We start from the raw sequence: 19,538 nt of genomic DNA on the forward strand, positions 1-19,538 counted from the left end.
CAGTCGATGTTTGTGGAATAGGTGAGTGACTATTCCTGAGGACAGCCCACGTACCAAAGTACACGGATGATTTGGCTTTTCTTCTTCAACAGAGAGGATTCAAGGTTATCCTATCATCAGGTCATGGTCACCCTCCTGCGTTCTGATACATTTTCTCAAACGGAAGAGAAAGAAGCAGCGTTACCGCTGCTCCAGGAGTCACCGGGACACAGCCTGGCAGTCGCCGATGGCTGCAGCCAGGGAGGCAGGAGCCAGGGAGGCAGGAGCCATGGAGGTGAAGACCCTGACAGACCCTGGGAGCTGGCCTGGCTCTGCCCCCAACTTCTGCGTGACCTCTGCAAATGCCCCAAAACTGAGCAGAGGGAGAGCTCACACAGGGGCATGGAGCCTGGGCATGCAGGGAACACCCAGATCCCAGATCCATGGAAACCTCTTCCCACAAATGGCCCCAGAAAGCAGGGCCTGGGAGAGTGGACCACGAGGAAGGGGCTCTGTTGCCTGAAGAGAAGCACACCAGCCAGCAGGCAGAAGTGAGCAAGTCAGAGGCAAGCTCCAGGGACAAGGCTGCCTCTTGAAGGCTGATGGAGAGATGGGCCTGGAAAGCCAGGACAAGCAATGAAGGGGTTGAAGTCTGCCTCAGCGAGCACCTAGGGGCCAGCTCCGGGACCGCTATCCTGGGCGAGAGAAAGAGGTCAGTGAGAAACACTCAGGGCCTGGCTGGGTCCAGCAAGGAATAATCCAGAACTACGCAGAAAGACAACCCTCACCACTGCGGGCAGGATACTGCGAACCACACCGCACCCAGGGCTGAGGCAGCGTCACCTGCCCCACCTGGGGCTGGGAGCCAAATCGCAGGGTAGGGTCCGTACAGGCAAGGTAAGGAAAAGCAACAGGCCGAGCACACATGCTCCCTGAGCAGCCATCACTCAGCCATGTCCATGGAGCAACACATCCGGGCTCCGGGCACTGGTCTTCTGCAGGATTTTGTCTTTTCTCTTCATCTGGTTCGTTCTCCCCTCTCGGGCCCCAGGCATGTAGGGGGCAGTCCAGCGAGGGAGGCCAGGCACATCTGATTGCTTTTCTTTCCCTCTGCTTCCTAGACTTTGAACAATGTTACTACACCACGTTCAGATTTGAAAAACAATTCTGTCCTCAAGGTCATCTACCTCCAAGGCCCAGGACAAGCGTAGCCCCTCTGCAGAGCCATCCACCCCTTCTTCTCCCCTGAGAAGCCCTGGCCCTTAGCCAAGATCCTTCTCCGTTTGACTGTGGGTCGGAACGGAGGGGGCACCTGCCTGATCTCACTGCACCCTCGCCCACCCTTCTGCAGGCAACTCCAGGGCACAATTTTCCATTGCACGGGACTAGCACAATGCCCGCCACCTCGTAGATGCTCTGAGAAAAGGAATGGAGGGAGGAGGGAATGGTGGATGAAAGACAGCTCTCCTTGGGTAAGAAAACATATTTGATTAATGGAGGCTTGAATTTCTTTTCTTGGACATGGTTACAGTCGGTATCTTAGGGTCTTGCCGGGTCCAGCTAATTTGCGCGTGCCTATAGGTTTGGCAGGAGAGGAAGGAGGGAGGTGATGGAGGGGGAGAGAGCACGGTCTCCTCTTCCCCTGCCTCGAGCTTGATATCTGAGCACCAGGCGAGGGCAGACGGTGTCGCTCAGGCCACTGGCCAAGAGCTCTGCGTCCGCTCTGAGTGTGGCTCCGGCCTGCCACCCTCCACCTGATGGCAGAGATTACAGAGGACCAAAGGCACATTCACTCAGGAGGGTATCGGTTTACCAAATGTTCCACCGGCAGACACTGCTCCCCAAGCCTGCCAGCTGCCTCACACCGCAAGGCCAGCTGAGGGTTCGAGGGCATCAGGACAAACCCCGCCCTGCCCGACAAGGAACAGCGCTAAGCAGTTGTCCAGCAGATGCTGGGTCACAGTGTCATCTTCTTTACCCACAAGGTCAAGCCGACCTTGCATTTGAATTCTCAGCACTCTGTTCCAGGAGGTCAGGAGAGGACTCCCCTCTCGGGGGAGGAGAAGGTCCCCAGATCCTCCTCAAGAAGGCATGTGATCCCTGCCTCTGTCGCGATCTTTGCGCAGACCACCCCAACTGAGACCCAACCACCTTGTTTCTCAGCACACCTGACATAGCTGCCCAATGGGGCCAAGAAGGCAAGGACCCAACCTCCTTGCCATGGCTGATCCACCCTCTCACAGCCGGGAAGTCCTATCAGGTGGCTAACTCACACCCCTCCTGCTGCAGTCTAAGCCCTCTGTCCAATATGACCTGCTAGAACAAGGACAGAGCTTCCAGTAGCAGCTTTGAATGCCTCTGCCCTTCCCCCCACCCACCCTGAAGTCACAGACCAGAAGGGCCTGCCTTTCCCAGAAAAATTTTAAGTTAAGATTTCCCAGCAAAGATCAGTTTGGCGCCGAACTCCAGGCTCTCGGCAACGGTACTGAGAAAATCACCCTCTGCTCAGAGACAGGGGCAGAGGTATCTCTCCGGAATCCCTGGGCCCTCTGCATGGATTATCTGAGCTCACCTGCAGTCTTGTGCTCCCCTCTTTTACTGGTTCCTCCCATATCTACCCAAAGTTCAGAAGGCAAGAATGTCACCCCTATGAATGTATGACACAGGGGCCATTACCCCCACAGCCTAACTGCCTCGCTCCCACTACAAAGGGGCCATCTGCTGCTCTCCCTCATCCTGTCTGGCCCTGGGGACATGAAGAGACACGGGGCCATGCAGGTGGCTAAGGCAGCTGGAGCAGAACTCCCGGGTTTCTGGGGAGCTGAAACCTGGCCTCCCTCTCTGTGTACTGGGGCAGGTTTTCCACCAGTTCCGGGGCTGGAAAGAGGTCAGACCACGCAGCCTAAAGCATTTCAGGTGGTAGATGAATAAGCTTTGAGATCAAGATTTAAAATGAGAAAAAGGATATTATCTTGGATAAGGCCCCTAGCCTCTCTGCCCTTGCCTCCGCTTCCTCACCTATAAATGGGAACATATAATCTGAAGTTAATATGGAAGCATTTGGGTCTCAATTGTGACAGAGGAAAATGAATGATGGCACGTTCCGAAAGCAGGAACTCTAATGTAAACCCTACAGAAAGAAATGACTGACTTGAGGAAAATGAAAAACAACCCACAGAATGGTAGAAAATACTTGCAAATCATGTAGCTGATAAGGGACTTATTTCCGGAATGTATAAAGAACCTTTGTAACTCAGTAACCAAAAGACAAAGCCCCAATTTTTTAAAATATGGAAAGGATGTGAATAGATGTTTCTCTAAAGAAGACATACAATGGCCAGTTAACAAAGATGTCCAACATCATTAATTCTCAGAGAGATGCAAATCAAAACCACAATGAAATACCACTTTACACCCACTGGGATGGCCAGAATACCAAAGAAAAATGTAAGTGTTGGTGAGGATGCAGACAAATTTTTCACATGCTGTCAGGAAGGGATATAAAATGGTGCAGCCACTTTGGAAAATAAATTATTAAACATAGAATTACCATATGACCCTGCAATTCTATTCCTAAGTATCTACCCAAGAAAAAAAATGAAAACATAAGTCTGTGCAAAAAGTTCTACATGAATATCCATCCCAGCGTTCTTCAAAACATCCCAAAAATGGACACAATGCAAATATTCATCACCTGATGTACATATAAACAAAATGTGGCATGTCCATGCAATGGGACACTATTCAACAATAAAAATGAAGTACTGATGCATGCTACAACATGGATGAACCCTAAAAACATTACTCCAAGGGAAAGCCACATACTGTATCATTCTGCTTATGTGAAATATCCATAATAGACAGATCTACAAAACATAGATTAGGGCGAGGGTGGGGATGGGGACAGAAATGGGGAGTGAGTGCTAATACGTAGGAAGTTTCTTTGGGGGTGATGAAAATGTTCTCAGATTAAGTTATGGTTGCACAACCCTAAATATACTAAAACCCACGGAAAAGGACACTTTAAATGGGTAAAATATAGTATTCAATTATATCAGGATAATATGATTGTATTATATAAAACTAAGAATATAGTATATTATCAGCTGTTAAATTTTTTAGAAGAGGGAGATGGCTGGGAACTGTTTTGTGGCTCTAAACTACCACCTCATGCACATCCATTTCAGGAAGTGGGAGTCTCTAAGAGGAATCTGGGCGGAGAGAGTTATTGTGCTATCAGTGCCACCTGCTAGGGGCTCTTCCCTCATCTCAGGGAGTCTGCTCAGCTCAACCTGAGTTGGCTGGAGCACGGAGAATGTGTGCTCAGGCCTGGAAGTCAGGGAAATAGAGAGGGGTTGCCCTGGCCACCTCAATCCCAGGCTTTGCTGAGGCCACGAGCAAGCGCCTAAGGGCTCCGCTGGACCAAGGGGAGAGAGCAGCCTGGGGCTGCCTCAGAGCCTGTCCGAGAGGGCCACCTGGAGGGCTGAAAGGATGTCAGCAGGAGGAGGCCGCAGGGAGCCAGGGATGCCTGGGCTGAGGCAGGGTCGGGAACATCTGGCAGAGCTGCGGTCCCCAACCTGAAGGAAACAGTGAGTGAGAGACTGATGGGGAGGTGGGGGGCATCTCCAAAACACCCACAGAAGTGCTGCAAGATAGAAACAATCAGCATGTGACGCCTCCGGAGCCTTCCACTGGCAAGAAAGCTCAGAAGTCTGCCTAAACCGGTTTGGCTCAGTGGATAGAGCGTCGGCCTGCGGACTGAAGGGTCCCAGGTTCGATTCCAGTCAAGGGCATGTACCTTGGTTGCAGGCACAACCCCAGTAGGGAGATGTGCAGGAGGCAGCTGATCGATGTTTCTCTCTCATCGATGTTTCTAACTCTCTATCTCTCTCCCTTCCTCTCTGTAAAAAATCAATAAAATATATTTAAAAAAAAAAAAAGAAGAAGAAAGAAAGCTCAGAAGTCAGATCCACACAGAGCAGGCCTCTGCAACCTCACACAGGTGCCAGGCAGGCAAGAATAGTCTGATCCCTTCCCTCCCCTCCTGTCTTCCCATAAGCCAGGAAAGTGGAGAAAACCTACTGAAACACACACACAGCTGGCGGCCAGGTAGGAGCGACAAGGGGGAAGAACAAACTAGGCATGAAGTACCAAGGTCACGGCACTGGGCATATTCATGACTGACAGAGGACCTTTTATTACCTGAGAGCGAACAGAGAGACTCTGAGACTTGCTGCAATGTCGTTCAGGGCAGGGGAAGCAAAGGACAGATTTAAGGGCAGGGGCAGATAACATAAAGTGGTTTTATAGTCACATCCTTCCAGTTCTGCCTGTTCAGTCTAATAGTTACAAAACAGCAGCTTCCTGTAGGTGTTTGGGGCGGAGTAACCAAGAAAACATAGTCACTGGAGCCTGGCACAGGACAGGCACTCAAGGCTGGCTGTCACCTAATCGCTGTCTCTGTCGTCATTATTGTCAGGGTTAGGGTTCTAGAGCTGGAAGTCCCCTTTGGCATCCATTCTCCCCAATTCACCGGTAAGACAGCTGGGAGCCAGACAGGGAGAGTAACTTTTCCGAGGTCACACAGCAAGTTGGTGTCAGGGACCAGTCTCCTGACTCCCAAGAGTGGGACACCTAGACCAGAGCCATCTGAGGAATGGGCCAGCGGGGTGTGGGCTTCTTCCTAAGAAGGGTGGGCTGGTATACATCCAAAATCACATTTCTGACTTCTCCCCGCTAGCACTTTAATAATAATAACAGACATAAATTATTGTCCGCATAGTGCATACCAGGCACTCTACTTTTCACATTTCACATATACTACCTCATTGAATCTTAACAATTCTACACAGAAGGTACTGTTGTTGTACCCATTTTACAGATAAAGCACTTGGATCTCAGAGAGGCAAAATGACTTACCAAGGAACACAGTTATAAACAACAGAACTTGGAGCCAGAACCTTCTGATTCTCAATCCCACAGTCTTACTCCCTATAGCAGAGGTTAGTCTGTTCGACATTATTTCAGCTTTCCATCTTCCATGCACAACTTACTTTCACTTGAAGTAAGGCATGGATGTGTGACTTGCTTTGGCCAATGAAATGTGAGCAGAAAAAAAAGCATGTCACATCCAGGCAGAAACAGTACGCAAATCATAATGTCCTCTACCCACTGATGCAGTAATGATGGAAGCATCTCTGAGATGAAGCCACCACCAGCCTAGAGTAACTAAGATGCACAGAGACCCCTGCCAACTCACACTGGACAGGCAGCAGGGGCAAGAAATATGTTTTTGTTGGGTTAAACCACTGAGAATTTGGGGCTGTTTGTTACCCAGCATAATCAAACCTCTCCTGGCTGATAAAACCAGAGCTATGCTGCTTCCCACTCCACGCACAGGAGTTTGGAAGGTCTGAGAGGGAAGCTTGGCAGGTCCATTTTAGCTCCTCACAAGTCATAAAAAGAAAGTGATTCTGTTAAAAAAAAAAAAAAAAAAAAAAAAAAAAAAAAAAAAAAAAAGAAGGAAGAATCACTATTCCAACCCCCTCATTTTACAGGAAATGAAGAAGATCTAAAGAAAAGGAGTTATCAAGGACACCCAGAACCCAAATCACCTGCCTTCCAGGCCAGTGTCTCTCTGGGTCTGTCTGTCTCTGTCTGCATGTCTCTCTCCTGTTTCTCTCCTTTCTCAGTCTCTGCCTGTTTACTGTGCATCTCTCCCTCCTTTCCTCTCTCTCAAAAAAATCAGAATCCTTGAACGAGTCCAGCTCATGAGAAGACACCACAGACTGAGACCCCTGGCTGCTGTGAGGAAGGCTCTTCCCAGCGCAGGCACAGAATTTGAGGGGGCAGTGGCTACAGAGCAGGCCGCTCTCCCCTGAGGAAGGGATCCTGGGGGCTAAAAAGCTTGGGCACAAAACCAAGCCCCCTGGTCACAGCCCCTGGCTCTGGTGGGGCTGCCCCAGAAACCACGAAAGGCTGCCGGGCATCATGCAGGAGGAGAAATCCAGAAGAGGGGTGGTGACCAGCCCCCCTGCCACCTTCACAAGCTTGTCCTGTTCTCCCTTCACTCTTTTCTTTGGCCCTGAGCCATCCACTGCTTTACTCCGCACTAGCCCTTCCTCCCGGGTCCTTTCTGTAAACTGTGAGCCCCTCGAAACAACATGGTGTCCAAGGCGGTCAGGGAAGGGCGGGAGTGATCCTGGGGAGGGAGAGCGAGGCCACTCGGGCCTGGTCAACCTTTGGGCTGCTCGGAGGCAGAAGGCAGCCCACATCCCTTGGTATGGGATGTGCTTCCGAGAAGGCTTGCCCTCAAACACTCTGGAGGCATCTGGAGACGGCTCTGTGCAGCATAGGCAAAAACACAGCCCCACTCCCACCCACGGGAGCTGAGATCTGGGCATGGGGCTTCAGAACTCAGGCCAAACAGCTAATGGGGCTTCTGGAGGCTGCGAAACGTGGTGTCAGCCAGAGCGCTGAGCTGGCAGGCTCCAGACCAAACTGGAGAACTACAAAGACAGCCCGGGACAAGGAGGACCAGGCTGCCCTCCCCTCCACCCACCCTGGACCTCTCTTCCTCCCCACCATGGGCAACCCAGGAAACTCCTTCCTAGGTGTTATGGGCTGAATTCCCTCCACCCAAAAAAATTCATATATTGAAGTCCTAACCTCAGTACCTCAGAATGTGACTATATTTAGAGATAGAAACTTTAAAGGGGTAAATAAACTTAAAAAGGTGGGCCCTAATTAGGTGGGCCCTAATCCAATCTGACTGGTGTCCTTATAAGAGATTAGGACCCAGACACACCATGGTAAGACAAAGGGAGAAGATGGCTGACTACAAGTCCAGGAGAGAGGCCGCAGAAGGAACCAACCCTTTTGACAACTTGATCTCAGACTTCCAGCCTCCAGAGCTGTCAGAAAATTCATGTCTATTGTCTAAGCCTCTCACTCTGTGTTGCTTGGTGGTGGCAGCCCAATCTAAGACACCGGGCCATTGGGCTCAGCAGAGGGCACTGCTCCCAAACAAAGGGGTCCCTGAGAGAGCAGGCGGCCCCCTGCCTCCCAGTCACCTCTCCCAAGGCCTGGACACGTCTAGGGTCAGAAAGTTCTTGACATTGAGCTTCCATTGATTCTTCCTTTTTCTTCGCTTCCCCCTCCTTTTAGTTTAAATGCAGGTGAGTCACAATGGTCCCCAAGAACCCATGGTCACCCCAGCCTCGGTCCCCCATGGGGAAGCACACCCTTCCCTCTCCCTCTCTTTTCTGGTTCAATCTCCTGGGCTTATCCATGCTGTGAAATGGGCCACGCTGCGTGGCAGCAAGCTCCCTGTCACCTAAGGGTTTGAGAAGTTGGGGAGCCACCTGACATAGGGGTGTGTAGGAGCCGAACAAGCTGAGTTCTAAAGCAGGTGGAAAGGGATGTGGAGTTGAAGCCCTAGATTCAAGTATCAGCTCCACTTCTTATGTCATGACTTCTGGCAACATCGCCCAACCTGCCACACCAGTGTGGTTGCCGGTACAGCAGAAGCTATGATCATGCAAAGGTGGGTTCCGCACGTGGGGACTGCCTCCCAATTTGGCAGGTCCCTTCCCCTCCCGAGCCTCGGTTTCCCCACTGTGGCAGGATGGCATTAGATGGGCTCTATGGTTGGCAAGGGCCACGCCAGCCTGGGAGAACGAAGTCCCCAGGTGGCGCTTTCTTCCTTCATTTTGCCGCTGAGATGAATCAGGGCTGTCCTGGCGAGTGGAGGAATGCACTACGCGTCACAATGCCACCCACCTGAGTCCGGAATTGGGAGGATGGAGGGTGGGGATACAGGCAGCGAGGGAGGAGTTAAACACAGAACGGTCAAGGTCACCTGGAGGGCTGCCCAGAGAAACAGGAGCTCTGACCCCAGTGTTGGCCGCCCCTTATTCCAGGGAGGGGACAAGGTAAGTCAGGCCCAGGCCAGCGACGATTTCGTTCCAGAGTGCCTGGCTCAGTGCCCCCACCCTCCCCTGAGTCACCCAGTGGGCTCCAGAGGTCCTGATCTGGCCCGGCCGCTCCTGTCCACTCCCTGGCTGGCCTGAAATAGCAGAGGCAGGCTGCTTCCACAATGGCCTCATCTCACCTTGGACACATTACTCTCCACCTATTTTGAGACGCCAGCCCCTCACCAGAGGCATTCCTGAGTGAGCAGCCCCTCACCTCCTGGGAGGTGGGGGAGAGACATGAAGGGATGTGTCTCAGTTGTTCCCTGCTCTGGAGACCTGCGAGCATCTGCCCCGGGGCCAGCCCGGCGGCCTCCAAGGTCCTTCGCTGCACGCACCACCACCTCTAAGCCCTCCCTCATTGTGAGAGGCAGGACCAGGGTGATCTGGTCCACCCAGGGGTGAGAAGTGGGGGGGGGGGGTAAAGAAGGCAGACACTCACCCAAGCTCAGCAGGGACCCAGCTATGACCACAGGACCAGATACCCAGAACAGGCCCCTGGAGATGCCAGTCAACCCGGGACTACTCAGTGGTTAGCGCTGGCTTTCACACTCAGATCCTCTCTTAACTAGCTAGGCCATCCTGGGCAAGGTACTTAAGCCTTCTGTGCCCCAGTTCCCCCATCTAACCGTATAATAGTGCCCACTTCCTGCCTTAGCAGGCTTGGCTGTGGATAGAATGTCAGCCTGTGGACTGAAGGGTCCCAGGTTCGATTCTAGCCAAGGGCACATGCCTGGGCTGTGGGCTCATTCCCCAGTAAGGGGTGTGCAGGAGGCAGCCAATCAATGATTCTCTCTCATCATTGATGTTTCTATCTCTCTCCTTCTCCCTTCCTCTCTGAAATCAATAAAGAAATATATATTTTTTAAAAAATAGTGCCCACTTCCCAGGTGCCTGTGTTAGAAGAGATGGTGACTACCAAGCACTGGCACCACAGCTGGCATGTGGCCAAACCAGAGCTGTCTCCCAAGGCCAAGAGGCCTTCTCCCTCAGCCCTACCTGCAGACCCTTGAGATGCTGCCACAGCAACTACTGATATGCCAGAGACTCATGAGAAAACGCAGCAGGCAGCCCCTCCACAACTGCTGACCCAGAAAATTGTTCACTGAATCCCCATCTTACAGCAGAGGAAACTGAGGCCCTAAGAGGATTGCATCTTATCAAAGGATTTGAACCCGGTGGTTTAACTCCGGAGGCCACATTCTTAACCCATACACTAACCTGCCTCTCCTGGAAATTGTTATACCCAACGACACGGATACTATTACGGCCCCAAGTTTGCAGATGAGGACACTAGGACCACGGGAAGGCTAAGTAATCGGACCCCAGACATGCAGCGCAGAGGAGAGAGCTGGGATTTGGACCCAGGCAGGCGACCTGGGAAGCACACCTGCTCACCCACTGCACTGCAGTGCCTGGGGCAGCCGGCCGTCCTGGTCCAGCACGTCCCAGAGAACAGGCAGAACCGCCTGAGGTGCCTCATCACCCCAAGACACCCCCAGCCCCATCACTCCAGGGAACGGCCAGGCCCCCTCCCACGCTCCAGCTTAAGCATCTCCTGAGCACCCCAGAATCTTGGGGATTAGGGGCCCCTACCCCAGCTGGCACATGGGGAAACGGGCACAGGGACTTGTCCACAGCTAGGGAGACAGACACAGGCCTCCTGCTTTCCGTCTCTTGCCTGGAGAATTGGCCAAAGGAAAATGCTTTTATCTCTGGGCCCCAGGATCTAGAGCCTGCCAGAAGTACCCCAGGCAGGATGGGGATAAGGCTCCTGCTCCCGCCCCAGGGCCGCTCACAGCTTGCTTCCCTGTCCCTGTGGGCGCTGCGGCCCAGCAGCAGCAGGGAGCACACCATGGGACAGGTGGGGCCTGCCCTGGTGACCACTCCAGCTCACAGCTCCCCTTCCAGGCCAGGCCAGGGGAGAGGATGCCAGGGCGTGAGCTGCCTCCCCTGCCCACCCTTTAGGCATAGAGCCAATTCTCAGCCTCCAGACAGGAGCCCCTCTGTCCCTACAGGACAGCTGACCTTTAACTGGCCAAAAGGTCCCTCTGGTTCCACCCCTGCCTAGGGGAGCGGGTTTGCAGAAGGGAAGAAGGCAGGCCAGGGGCCGGGAGGAGTCCAGGGCCTCCCCTCAGCCTCTCCCTCCTCTTCCTTGCCTCTCACTGTTCCGCCTTCCCTCTTCCTTCCCTCTCAGCCCAGTGTCCCAAGCCCTGACCGTCCACAGCCGCTCCTCTTCCCCCTTAATTATGTTACCTTTTATTTGCCCGGCACTTTAGAGTTTACCAAATGTTTTTACATTTATCATCGCATTGAATCCACACCAGGGAGAGATGGGGAGACATTGAAAATTCCTTCAAATTGCCAAGTGTTCTTGTTAAAAATGCAAACATCCCCAGAAGATGAACAATTAGGCTGGCAGCCACTGGTACCTCAGACTAATTTATTTCATCCTCTGCCTCATCCTCAGCCACTTAGCACAAGTGGAGGGGGCTGGGGCGGGGGCAGGGGGAGAAGTAGTGCCTTTGGGGGGCTGCCTCCGCAGGGTGGGGAAGGCCCTGGTGTGGTGTCTGCACCCCTGGGGGGAGGAAGGACAGGGAACTAGGGTGGGTCTGAGGACAAGCCTTCAGCTTTGCAATGCTGCGCATAAACAACAGGCCCTCACCAAGCCCTAAATTCTAACCGAACCACCGCCCTCCTCCCACATCACTCATGCTGGTGTCTCCAAGGTCACAAGGAAAATCTTTATGCAAGAAAAGGCTTAAAAGGCTTTGAGGGTGGAGTCCACAAATCCAGAACCTGGGAGAGAGGAGGGAGGCAGGGTGCGGGTGCCTGGTTCTCCCTAACCCAGCTCTGCCACGTGGCCCAAGGTCCCCTGCTCAGGGCAGCACCCCCAGAACCAGCTCCAGCTGGAAGGAGAAGCCCATAGGCTGGGCGCTGGTGGAAGGACACATCCAGATCATGGGGGTAAATCAGGAGACCCTTCCTTCAAGGGGGTCTCTGTTACCCCGACGGATAACTGATAGAGGGTTGGGCCTGTGGCCCTGAGGGTCCTCCCAGCTCCCACATTCCATGGTCCTGGGATCAAGTCAGGGAAACAATCCTGTGGCCAAACCCCAGGCAGGGCATCTCAAGAGCTCCGGGATGCTCACTTTTGGAGGCCCCGCCCTGCATCTCATCGCATATTCAAATGAACCACATAAAAAAATATAACCCACACATAGCTCTCAAGAGTTGAACTGAGTTGCAGTTGACCATCTGACATAATGTTAGGTTCCGTAGCTAAACATGTATTAATTTCAATTCTGTCATTTTCTTTGCAAATTGTGGAGCCTATCTGTTTGTTTCCAGCTCTGAAACATTTTCGTTGGCTGTCGATGAAAGCCTGTAGGCCCTAGATGCTGTGTCTACATTCCCAGCGCTCTGACCCCAGAGAGTTCAGGCAGCGAGGCTGCAGAACTGCAGCAGCAGGACTTAAAAGAAATCTAACAAATGCTGTGTCGGCGTCACAGGGGGTACCTCGAGGTCCACTCAAGGCCCCCTCCTCTGAGGAGCCTTCCCAGGTCACTCTAGCTAATAAAAATACCTCCCCTCCCAATCTCAGAGCACTCGCCATCCAGGGACTCATTTGGCACCAATGGCACACCCTCAGGTGGCTGTTTAGTTTCATTTTTTAGTTCTGTCTTCATTATTTAGCACACTCATGTTTGCCTTATCTTCTCCCACTGAACTGTGAGCTCTCCAAGGTGCCTCAGACCTCTCCTCTGCCTCCCCTCTGAGCCCAGTATGGTGTCCCATCAAGCAAGAGAGCCCAGGCCCTGTGTGCGGGGGTATGCAGTTTGGAGAGGGACAGGGGTCCACGGGTCCCACCTACCCTCCATGCCGTCATCGCGATGCCCATTAAAGTTGTCATAGGAATCCCAGCGGATGAGGGGGTCAGAGGTGTTGTAGTCCACTGACACGCTCGGCCCGTTCTCCAGGTGTTCCATGCCTACAAGGATCGGGAAGGGCAAGAAGACAGTGAGGAGAAAAGGAAAAGAGATCCGCAGCTGGAAAAACAGAGGAAGCCAGCAAGATCCCCCAAGGATGCTCCCTACGGGACTTCTCATTTTCTTGACCCCGGCGGGGCGGGGCGGGACCAGTGGCTTCAGTTGGACGGAGAACCCAGGGGTCTGGTTTCTTGCATTCTTGAAAAGGCTCATACCAGGTCATAGGGGTAAATCAGGACAGAGCACTAAGGAATGAAGACCCCCTCCCCCAAGAGAAAGCTGGGGGACCCTCTGCTGAGTTCTGCTTCTTTCTTTTCTGTGTCCTAGGAGCAGTGCAGAGAGACCAGAGTCTGCCCCTGAGGTCAGCAGGAGTGTGGGAGAAGTAGGGCTCACAGCCTTGACATTGAGAAGACATAAGGTCACCCAGGCCATCTTCCTGCCCCCAACTTAAGAAGCTCCCCACTCTAGGTAGAAATCTGAGGGGAGAGACAGAATCCCTCCTACACATCCAGAGAAAGCCCAGAATGAAGACAGCACAAGCTGCCAGGCAGACATTCTGGGTGAGTCGCCTCCCTGAGCTAGCAGGCCTTTCTTTAATCTATCCAGAGTCCCCCTGTCTATAACCTAACTTCATATCCTCCCATTCTGTCCTCAGATAAGATGGAGAACAACTGGTCTCCACATATAACCAGTCTAAAGACTGAAAGGCTATTATTAAATTGGTCTTCTCCTCTTCAGGTTGAATCACCTCAGTTCTCAGAAATGCCTATCGTTTAGCCAGCACCTTGGAGTGTCCCCTCAGCCACACCCTCCATCCTCCATGGCCCACAGTCTCTAAATATAATAGCACGATGACCTAATGGACTAGAACAGTTTATCCAACCCAGCGCCTCTCTGTCTGCTTTTTTATTTTTATTACCCAGAGATTAAGTCACTGGTTCATGTTTAGCTGGGGGTCCACTATGATACCCAGATCTTTTACTGTTGGCCTGCTTTTCAATCACCTAGGTAACTTGACAATTATAGAGAAGATCAGTGGGAGGATGGTGAAGGAGGGGTGGGAACAGGCCAGGATAGAGGGGAAGAAGTGAATGATGAATGAATTCTAATTTGAATCATACCTTGAATTTTCTCTGGCCCATAAGAAAATACAAATTCCACCTTGCCGTATTCTGGAAATCGATCATCTGAAAAAGGAGAAAAACAAAATGGGCACTCAATTTCTAAAAAGGACTCCATAAAAGGTTTTCTTCTAGAAAAGATTAAAATACACATACACATTGATAATATATTAAGCTATATATGTATATGAAATATAAATATATATAAAATTAAGTCTCTTGCCCTCCCTTGACCCAGTCCTACTTACTTGAGGTAATCATTTCTAACCATTTATATTTCTTGTTCTACTAGTGGTTACCTCTAAGACTCTAAATATTAGCCAGTTTTTATGTCACTATTTTTAGGTACATCAGTTTTAAATAATCCCCATTGATTCACCACTATGAAAATGAATAATTTGGCTCACTTTACTACTCCTACCTCCCTTCTTCTAAAGTCTGGTATTATCATCATCATCATCATCATTTATTCTACTGATTACATTTGAAACTTTAAATACTATAGTTAAGCCTCTATTTCTTGATCTGTCCCTTTTTAATATATTTTTATTGATTTCAGAGAGCAGAAGGGAGGAGAGAGGGATAGAAACATCAATGATGAGAGAGAATCATTAATCGGCTGCCTCCCACTGGGGACCGAGCCCGCAACCTGGGCATGTGTCCTGACTGGGAATTGAACCATGACCTCCTGGTTCATAGGCCAATGCTCAACCACTGAGCCATACCAGCTGGGCTTGATCTTTCCATTTTTTATGGTGTCTTGACTCCCTCTATGTAGGAGAAGGAATTTGTGCCCCTCCCTTTCTTCCATCTTTCACCAACCCCACCTTTATTGTGTCAACTATTCCTTTATTGTTCCTAGTTAAGATTGATAACATTCATTCTGTTCTATAATTATAACAGCATCTTCTGCTTTTACCTTCCTGCCTCCAGTGCAGGGAAACACATCACAGGGCACATCCTTCTCCTACACCAGCCAGACTACACAAGGGATCATTCCCCTCCTCCTCCAAGTCCCAGCCCCGCTCTCCACTCCCTCCCTGAGCCCAATCTGGACACAGACCATCATACACTGTGAAGTTATCAAGGATGGTGTCCACTCCCTGGGGCACCCATCATGCCTGTGCATGTCTCTATCGCTGCAGGCATCACTTTGTAGTGTCATGTTTGTGTGTCTCATCCTTCCATAAGACTGGGGTTATGGACTCACCTCTTTCTCATTGCATCCCTAAGATCTAGCACACGCCTGGCACATATAGACACACAAGTGATGCTTGGTGGATGGATGGATGGATGGATGGATAGATGGACGGACAGATGAATGGGTGGATGGATTTGAATAGGTGGGTGGATGGATAGATTGATGGATAGATAAAAGGATAAAAACATGAACAAGTGGGTAGGTGGATGAGTAGATGGATAGATTTAGATGGGTGGGTAGATGGATGGGTAGGTATATGGGAGGTAAGAAGATGGATTGACAGATGGATGGATCAGCAGATAAGTAAATGGATGGATAGATGGATTTGGATTAATGAGTGCGTAGATGGATAACTTTAGATGGGTAGGTGGGTAGATGCACGGACAAGTGAATAGATGGATGAATGGATAGATAGATGTGGATATGTTCCAGTCCTGAATGTGATGTAGACCAAACCTCAAAAGAATGGAGAAAAGAAACAAAGGGAGACATCCCCCTGACCACCTCCCTTCCCTCAGAAACAGTTCCCCCTCACTGCTGCCGTGCCACCCCCCCCCCCCAAATTGCTCTTCTACCCTGTGATAGAATTACCCCTTGCTAGGTCTACCTCTCCACTCAATGAGCCCACCTTTGAAGGCTTCATCAAGGTCCTCCTTCCCAAACACAACCCCCAGGTCATGGATGGCGCAGGTGTGGAACTGCACACGGAAGATGACGTCTCGGGCTGGGCTCCGGAACTTCTTGTGGTAGCACTTCAGCTGGGCGAGAAAGAGAGCAGAGCCCATCAGGTGCCCACGGGTGGGAAACCGGGCCCCAGGGAGCTTCTTTATCAGCTCCAAGGCTGGGCCCCCCAGGCTCACCCCAAACCCAGTGAGGGAGAGGTCACCAACACAAACAGGATCTCAGAGCCTCTGGGGAAACTTCTAGAAGAGCAGAGAGTTGGAGGCCAGTCTTATCCCATGGGGATAAAACTGCCTCTCAAGAATTTCCTGCACACAGATCAGAATGGAAAAAGTAGGAGTGGATTTAAATTGATGGGGGAAGGGCTGAAGCTAGAATTGAGGGAGTCCTTGTCACCAGTAAGAAGCCAGGAGGTAAGAGCTCCCACTGGGAGACATTTCCCTGGAGCTGTTCCAGAATTAGAGGTAAGCCCAGCGGGCATCCAACTCCGAGGCCGGAGAATGCACAAGCATTGTCAGAGGCTGCAAGGCCTTGCAGGAACCCTGAGAGCCTACAGGCTGGTGGCCCACCAGGAATGAAGTCTTGTCTGGAGAGGCAGGAGGAGCGCAGGAAGAGAGGCGATGGGAGAAAAACAAACGAGGAGGAGGGGCTAGAGCCAGAGGGGCAGCGCTCACCAAGATGTCTCCCTTCAAGAGCAGCCCAGGCTCGATGGTGATGCAGATGCTGGTCTGGCTGTCTCCTTGGACGTTGCTGTGAGGAAGAGGCAGGCAGAGGAGAGGGACAGCTGGAGGCGGCAGGCAGTGCTTTTCTCCCTGCTGCCCCTCTGCCACCAGGCTACTAGGAAACCTTGCCGACTTCATCCCTTAGCCCTCTCCTGGAAGAGATTCAGGGCAGCCACCACCACCACACACACACACACACACACACACACACACACACACACACACACATACGGCCCTGCTCCTGGTCCTCAGCCTCGGAGCTTTGGCATCCGGGACTCTCATTCCCGTGGAATACTTACTAGATGCCAGATGTGTAAACAGGTTGCATGGCCTGGTAGATCCGGAGAAATGGCCGACACCCTATAAGGAAGGGTGGTGTTAGCTACAACAGTAGGAATGGTGGGAAGAGGGAGAGGAGTGAAGGAGGTGGGGGAGAAAGAAAGGAGGGGGAGAGAAAGGGAAGGAGAAAAGATGAAGGAGAAATGGAAAGAGACGGAGGAAGGAATACTAGCTTTTCATGTGAAAGGCACTTTAAGTTGACAAAAACATTTCCCATCCACTATCTGCCAGCAGGTGTTGCAAGTATCAAACCCATTCTGCAAATGACAGACTGGGGCTAAAGAAAGCTCGGGAAGTGGTGCCATTGAGACTCCAATCCAAGCCTATATTTTTACCATGGCTGCCTCTTCAGAGAAGGTGAAGGAAGACAGGAGGGGCTGGGAAGCCAGAGGCTGGGGTCAGTACCTCCTTTAGACTCGAAGTTGGGGATGCCATGCATGATCACATGGTGCAGAAACAAGGGCTTGTTGTTCATTTTGATGGTGCCAGAGAGCAGGCCGCTGAAGTAATGCACGTACCTGGAGCAGGGACAGGGGCAGCTTCAGCCAAGGAGGTCTGAACCGGGGCCGAGACATCCCATGTTCTTTTCCACCATAACACTGCCCTAGGTTGCCTGCCTAGCCCCCACCAATGCCCCCAGGCCTCCGGGTAGCTGGGGTCTCAGCCCAGCACAGTCCTCCCTTGTTGTCTGGAGCTCTGGGTAGGGAGAAAAAGCAGGTTCTATAAGACCTGGAGCTGGGTCAAGCCAAACCCCCTACTTGGGGTTCTTCAGCGCCCCCTGGTGGTCAATGTGAGCATCTCTTTCCTGCTTCACTCCCAGCCCAGGAATCTCCTGCTGGACCAAAATTCCTCCCACACATCCCTGACAGGCATCCTTCAACTGCTCACTACTACACAAGGCAGGCTGATCCACTATCAAATAACTCTGACACCCCTATACTGAGCCCAAACCAAACTGACATTTATACGTGCAGGCCCTGGGTCAGCTCCACATAGGCCCACCAGCCACATGACACTCCAGCAAACAGTAAGAGCATAATAATTATAGTCTTTCACTTTTTAAGATCATGCTAAGTGTATGAAAATCCACCTAGAGCATTTCATTTGGTTTTGGAAGATATCTAACTTCCACTAAGTATTTCTATCTCTAGGGTCAACATCTCCCAATTTTTTTAACAAAGATCTTGTTAGAAGAATGGAAGGATTAACCTATCCCACTCCTTCTAAACAGAACGAAAAAATTAGGTTCATAAAGGCTCATTAGCCTCCCAGAGACACACAGCAAAAACACACAAAGCTGAGAGTGAATGGGGAGAGAAGGAAAAAAGTCTGATTCCAATGCATCTGCCAGAACAGAGGCTAATCCTTCCACCACTGGCCAGCACTTCCTCCTTCTCTGACTGGCCAGAGGACGCCAAGCTGAACCAATCAGAATGCATCTGAGACTCCAAGGGAGCCAACATGGGCTTTTGAAGTGGGTGAGACCAGAACCCGCATGACCATGATAATAGTCCCCTCCTATATCTTGACTCCCTGGCATATCTCCAGGCCCGTGGGCCTCTGTCCCTGGGCCAGGGTGGGGCCACTTAGGACAACCCTAGCAAGATAATCTGATGGGCAGCACCAGCTCCTATTCAGGCCCCTGCCCAGCCCCCAGCCCCATTACTCAAAGCGGAAACCTGGAATGGCGGGTTCCTATCAGAACTTCTGATCGTGCCAACAGGATGTGTCTGTGTGCTGGGGACAATGAGTCCGGGGGTGGGGTGACAATGAATGGGGGAGCTGCAGGCCAAGCCCCTCCCTCTTTCTCTGCCTGCCCTCTTCTCCTCAACGGCCTCATTCCTTACCAGTGACACTGACAAGAAGGCGGGAAAATGGCAATGAATGCATGGTAAACCCAACAGTTGCACTTTCACATTTGGGAACAAACTGAATTTCCCACCCATAAGCAGATGTGGGTGCAGATACGAGCTGCAAGGCAGACACAGATAATGTATACACACACACACACACACACACACACACACACACACACACACCAAGCACTGTGGAATCCCTGCATAATCCTATTCCTGAGAGGTAACACTGATCCCCATTCTCCAGGTTTTCAGCTTCAGAGATGTGACTACTCGGCCTGCTCTCTCCAAGCCACGTTGTGCCACGGTAACATCATGCTCCTCTATTTGTACCCTTATCCTTCAAGGGCAAGGGCCAGTCTCATAACCAAGGCTGACAGCCATAAGTGTCAAGCCAGGGACTGAGGAGAGGGTACTTGAATGACAGCTCTTCCCTCCCTGAGACTTCTTCCCTGGGAACACTCTCATGGACCCACAGCTGCTGTGTCTGGCAGCCTAGCCAGAATTTTCTGCACATAAAGGCATCCGGTTTCTGATCCAGCTGACCTGAGGCTGCCTACCGGCTGTCTTGTGCGAATTGTAAGACACTGCGTTGCCTGAGGACTCACTCATTTCTGCTAGGGCTTCCCGCTCCAATGGCGGAAACCGTCCCCAGCAGTGCCAGCACACTGCTAGAAA

At 51.5% G+C, this 19,538-nt stretch overlaps 1 protein-coding gene across 2 annotated transcripts in view; it reads right to left on the reverse strand.

Annotated features, from left to right (window-relative positions):
* TNS1 (tensin 1) overlaps positions 1 to 19,538 on the reverse strand; it is a gene marked incomplete at its 5' end in the record, with an annotated part of 198,147 nt that overhangs the window by 62,081 nt on the left and 116,528 nt on the right. For both annotated transcript variants that reach the window (XM_081095421.1, XM_081095422.1), the window contains 6 exons: positions 12,826 to 12,942; positions 14,062 to 14,127; positions 15,891 to 16,020; positions 16,618 to 16,693; positions 16,965 to 17,025; positions 17,410 to 17,522. In XM_081095421.1, coding sequence (XP_080951547.1) covers positions 12,826 to 12,942; positions 14,062 to 14,127; positions 15,891 to 16,020; positions 16,618 to 16,693; positions 16,965 to 17,025; positions 17,410 to 17,522 — 563 coding nt within the window. The remainder of the gene's footprint in view (positions 1 to 12,825; positions 12,943 to 14,061; positions 14,128 to 15,890; positions 16,021 to 16,617; positions 16,694 to 16,964; positions 17,026 to 17,409; positions 17,523 to 19,538) is intronic.

Source organism: Myotis nattereri (genome assembly GCF_964212035.1).
Source record: "Myotis nattereri genome assembly, chromosome: 7".
NCBI lineage: Eukaryota > Metazoa > Chordata > Mammalia > Chiroptera > Vespertilionidae > Myotis > Myotis nattereri.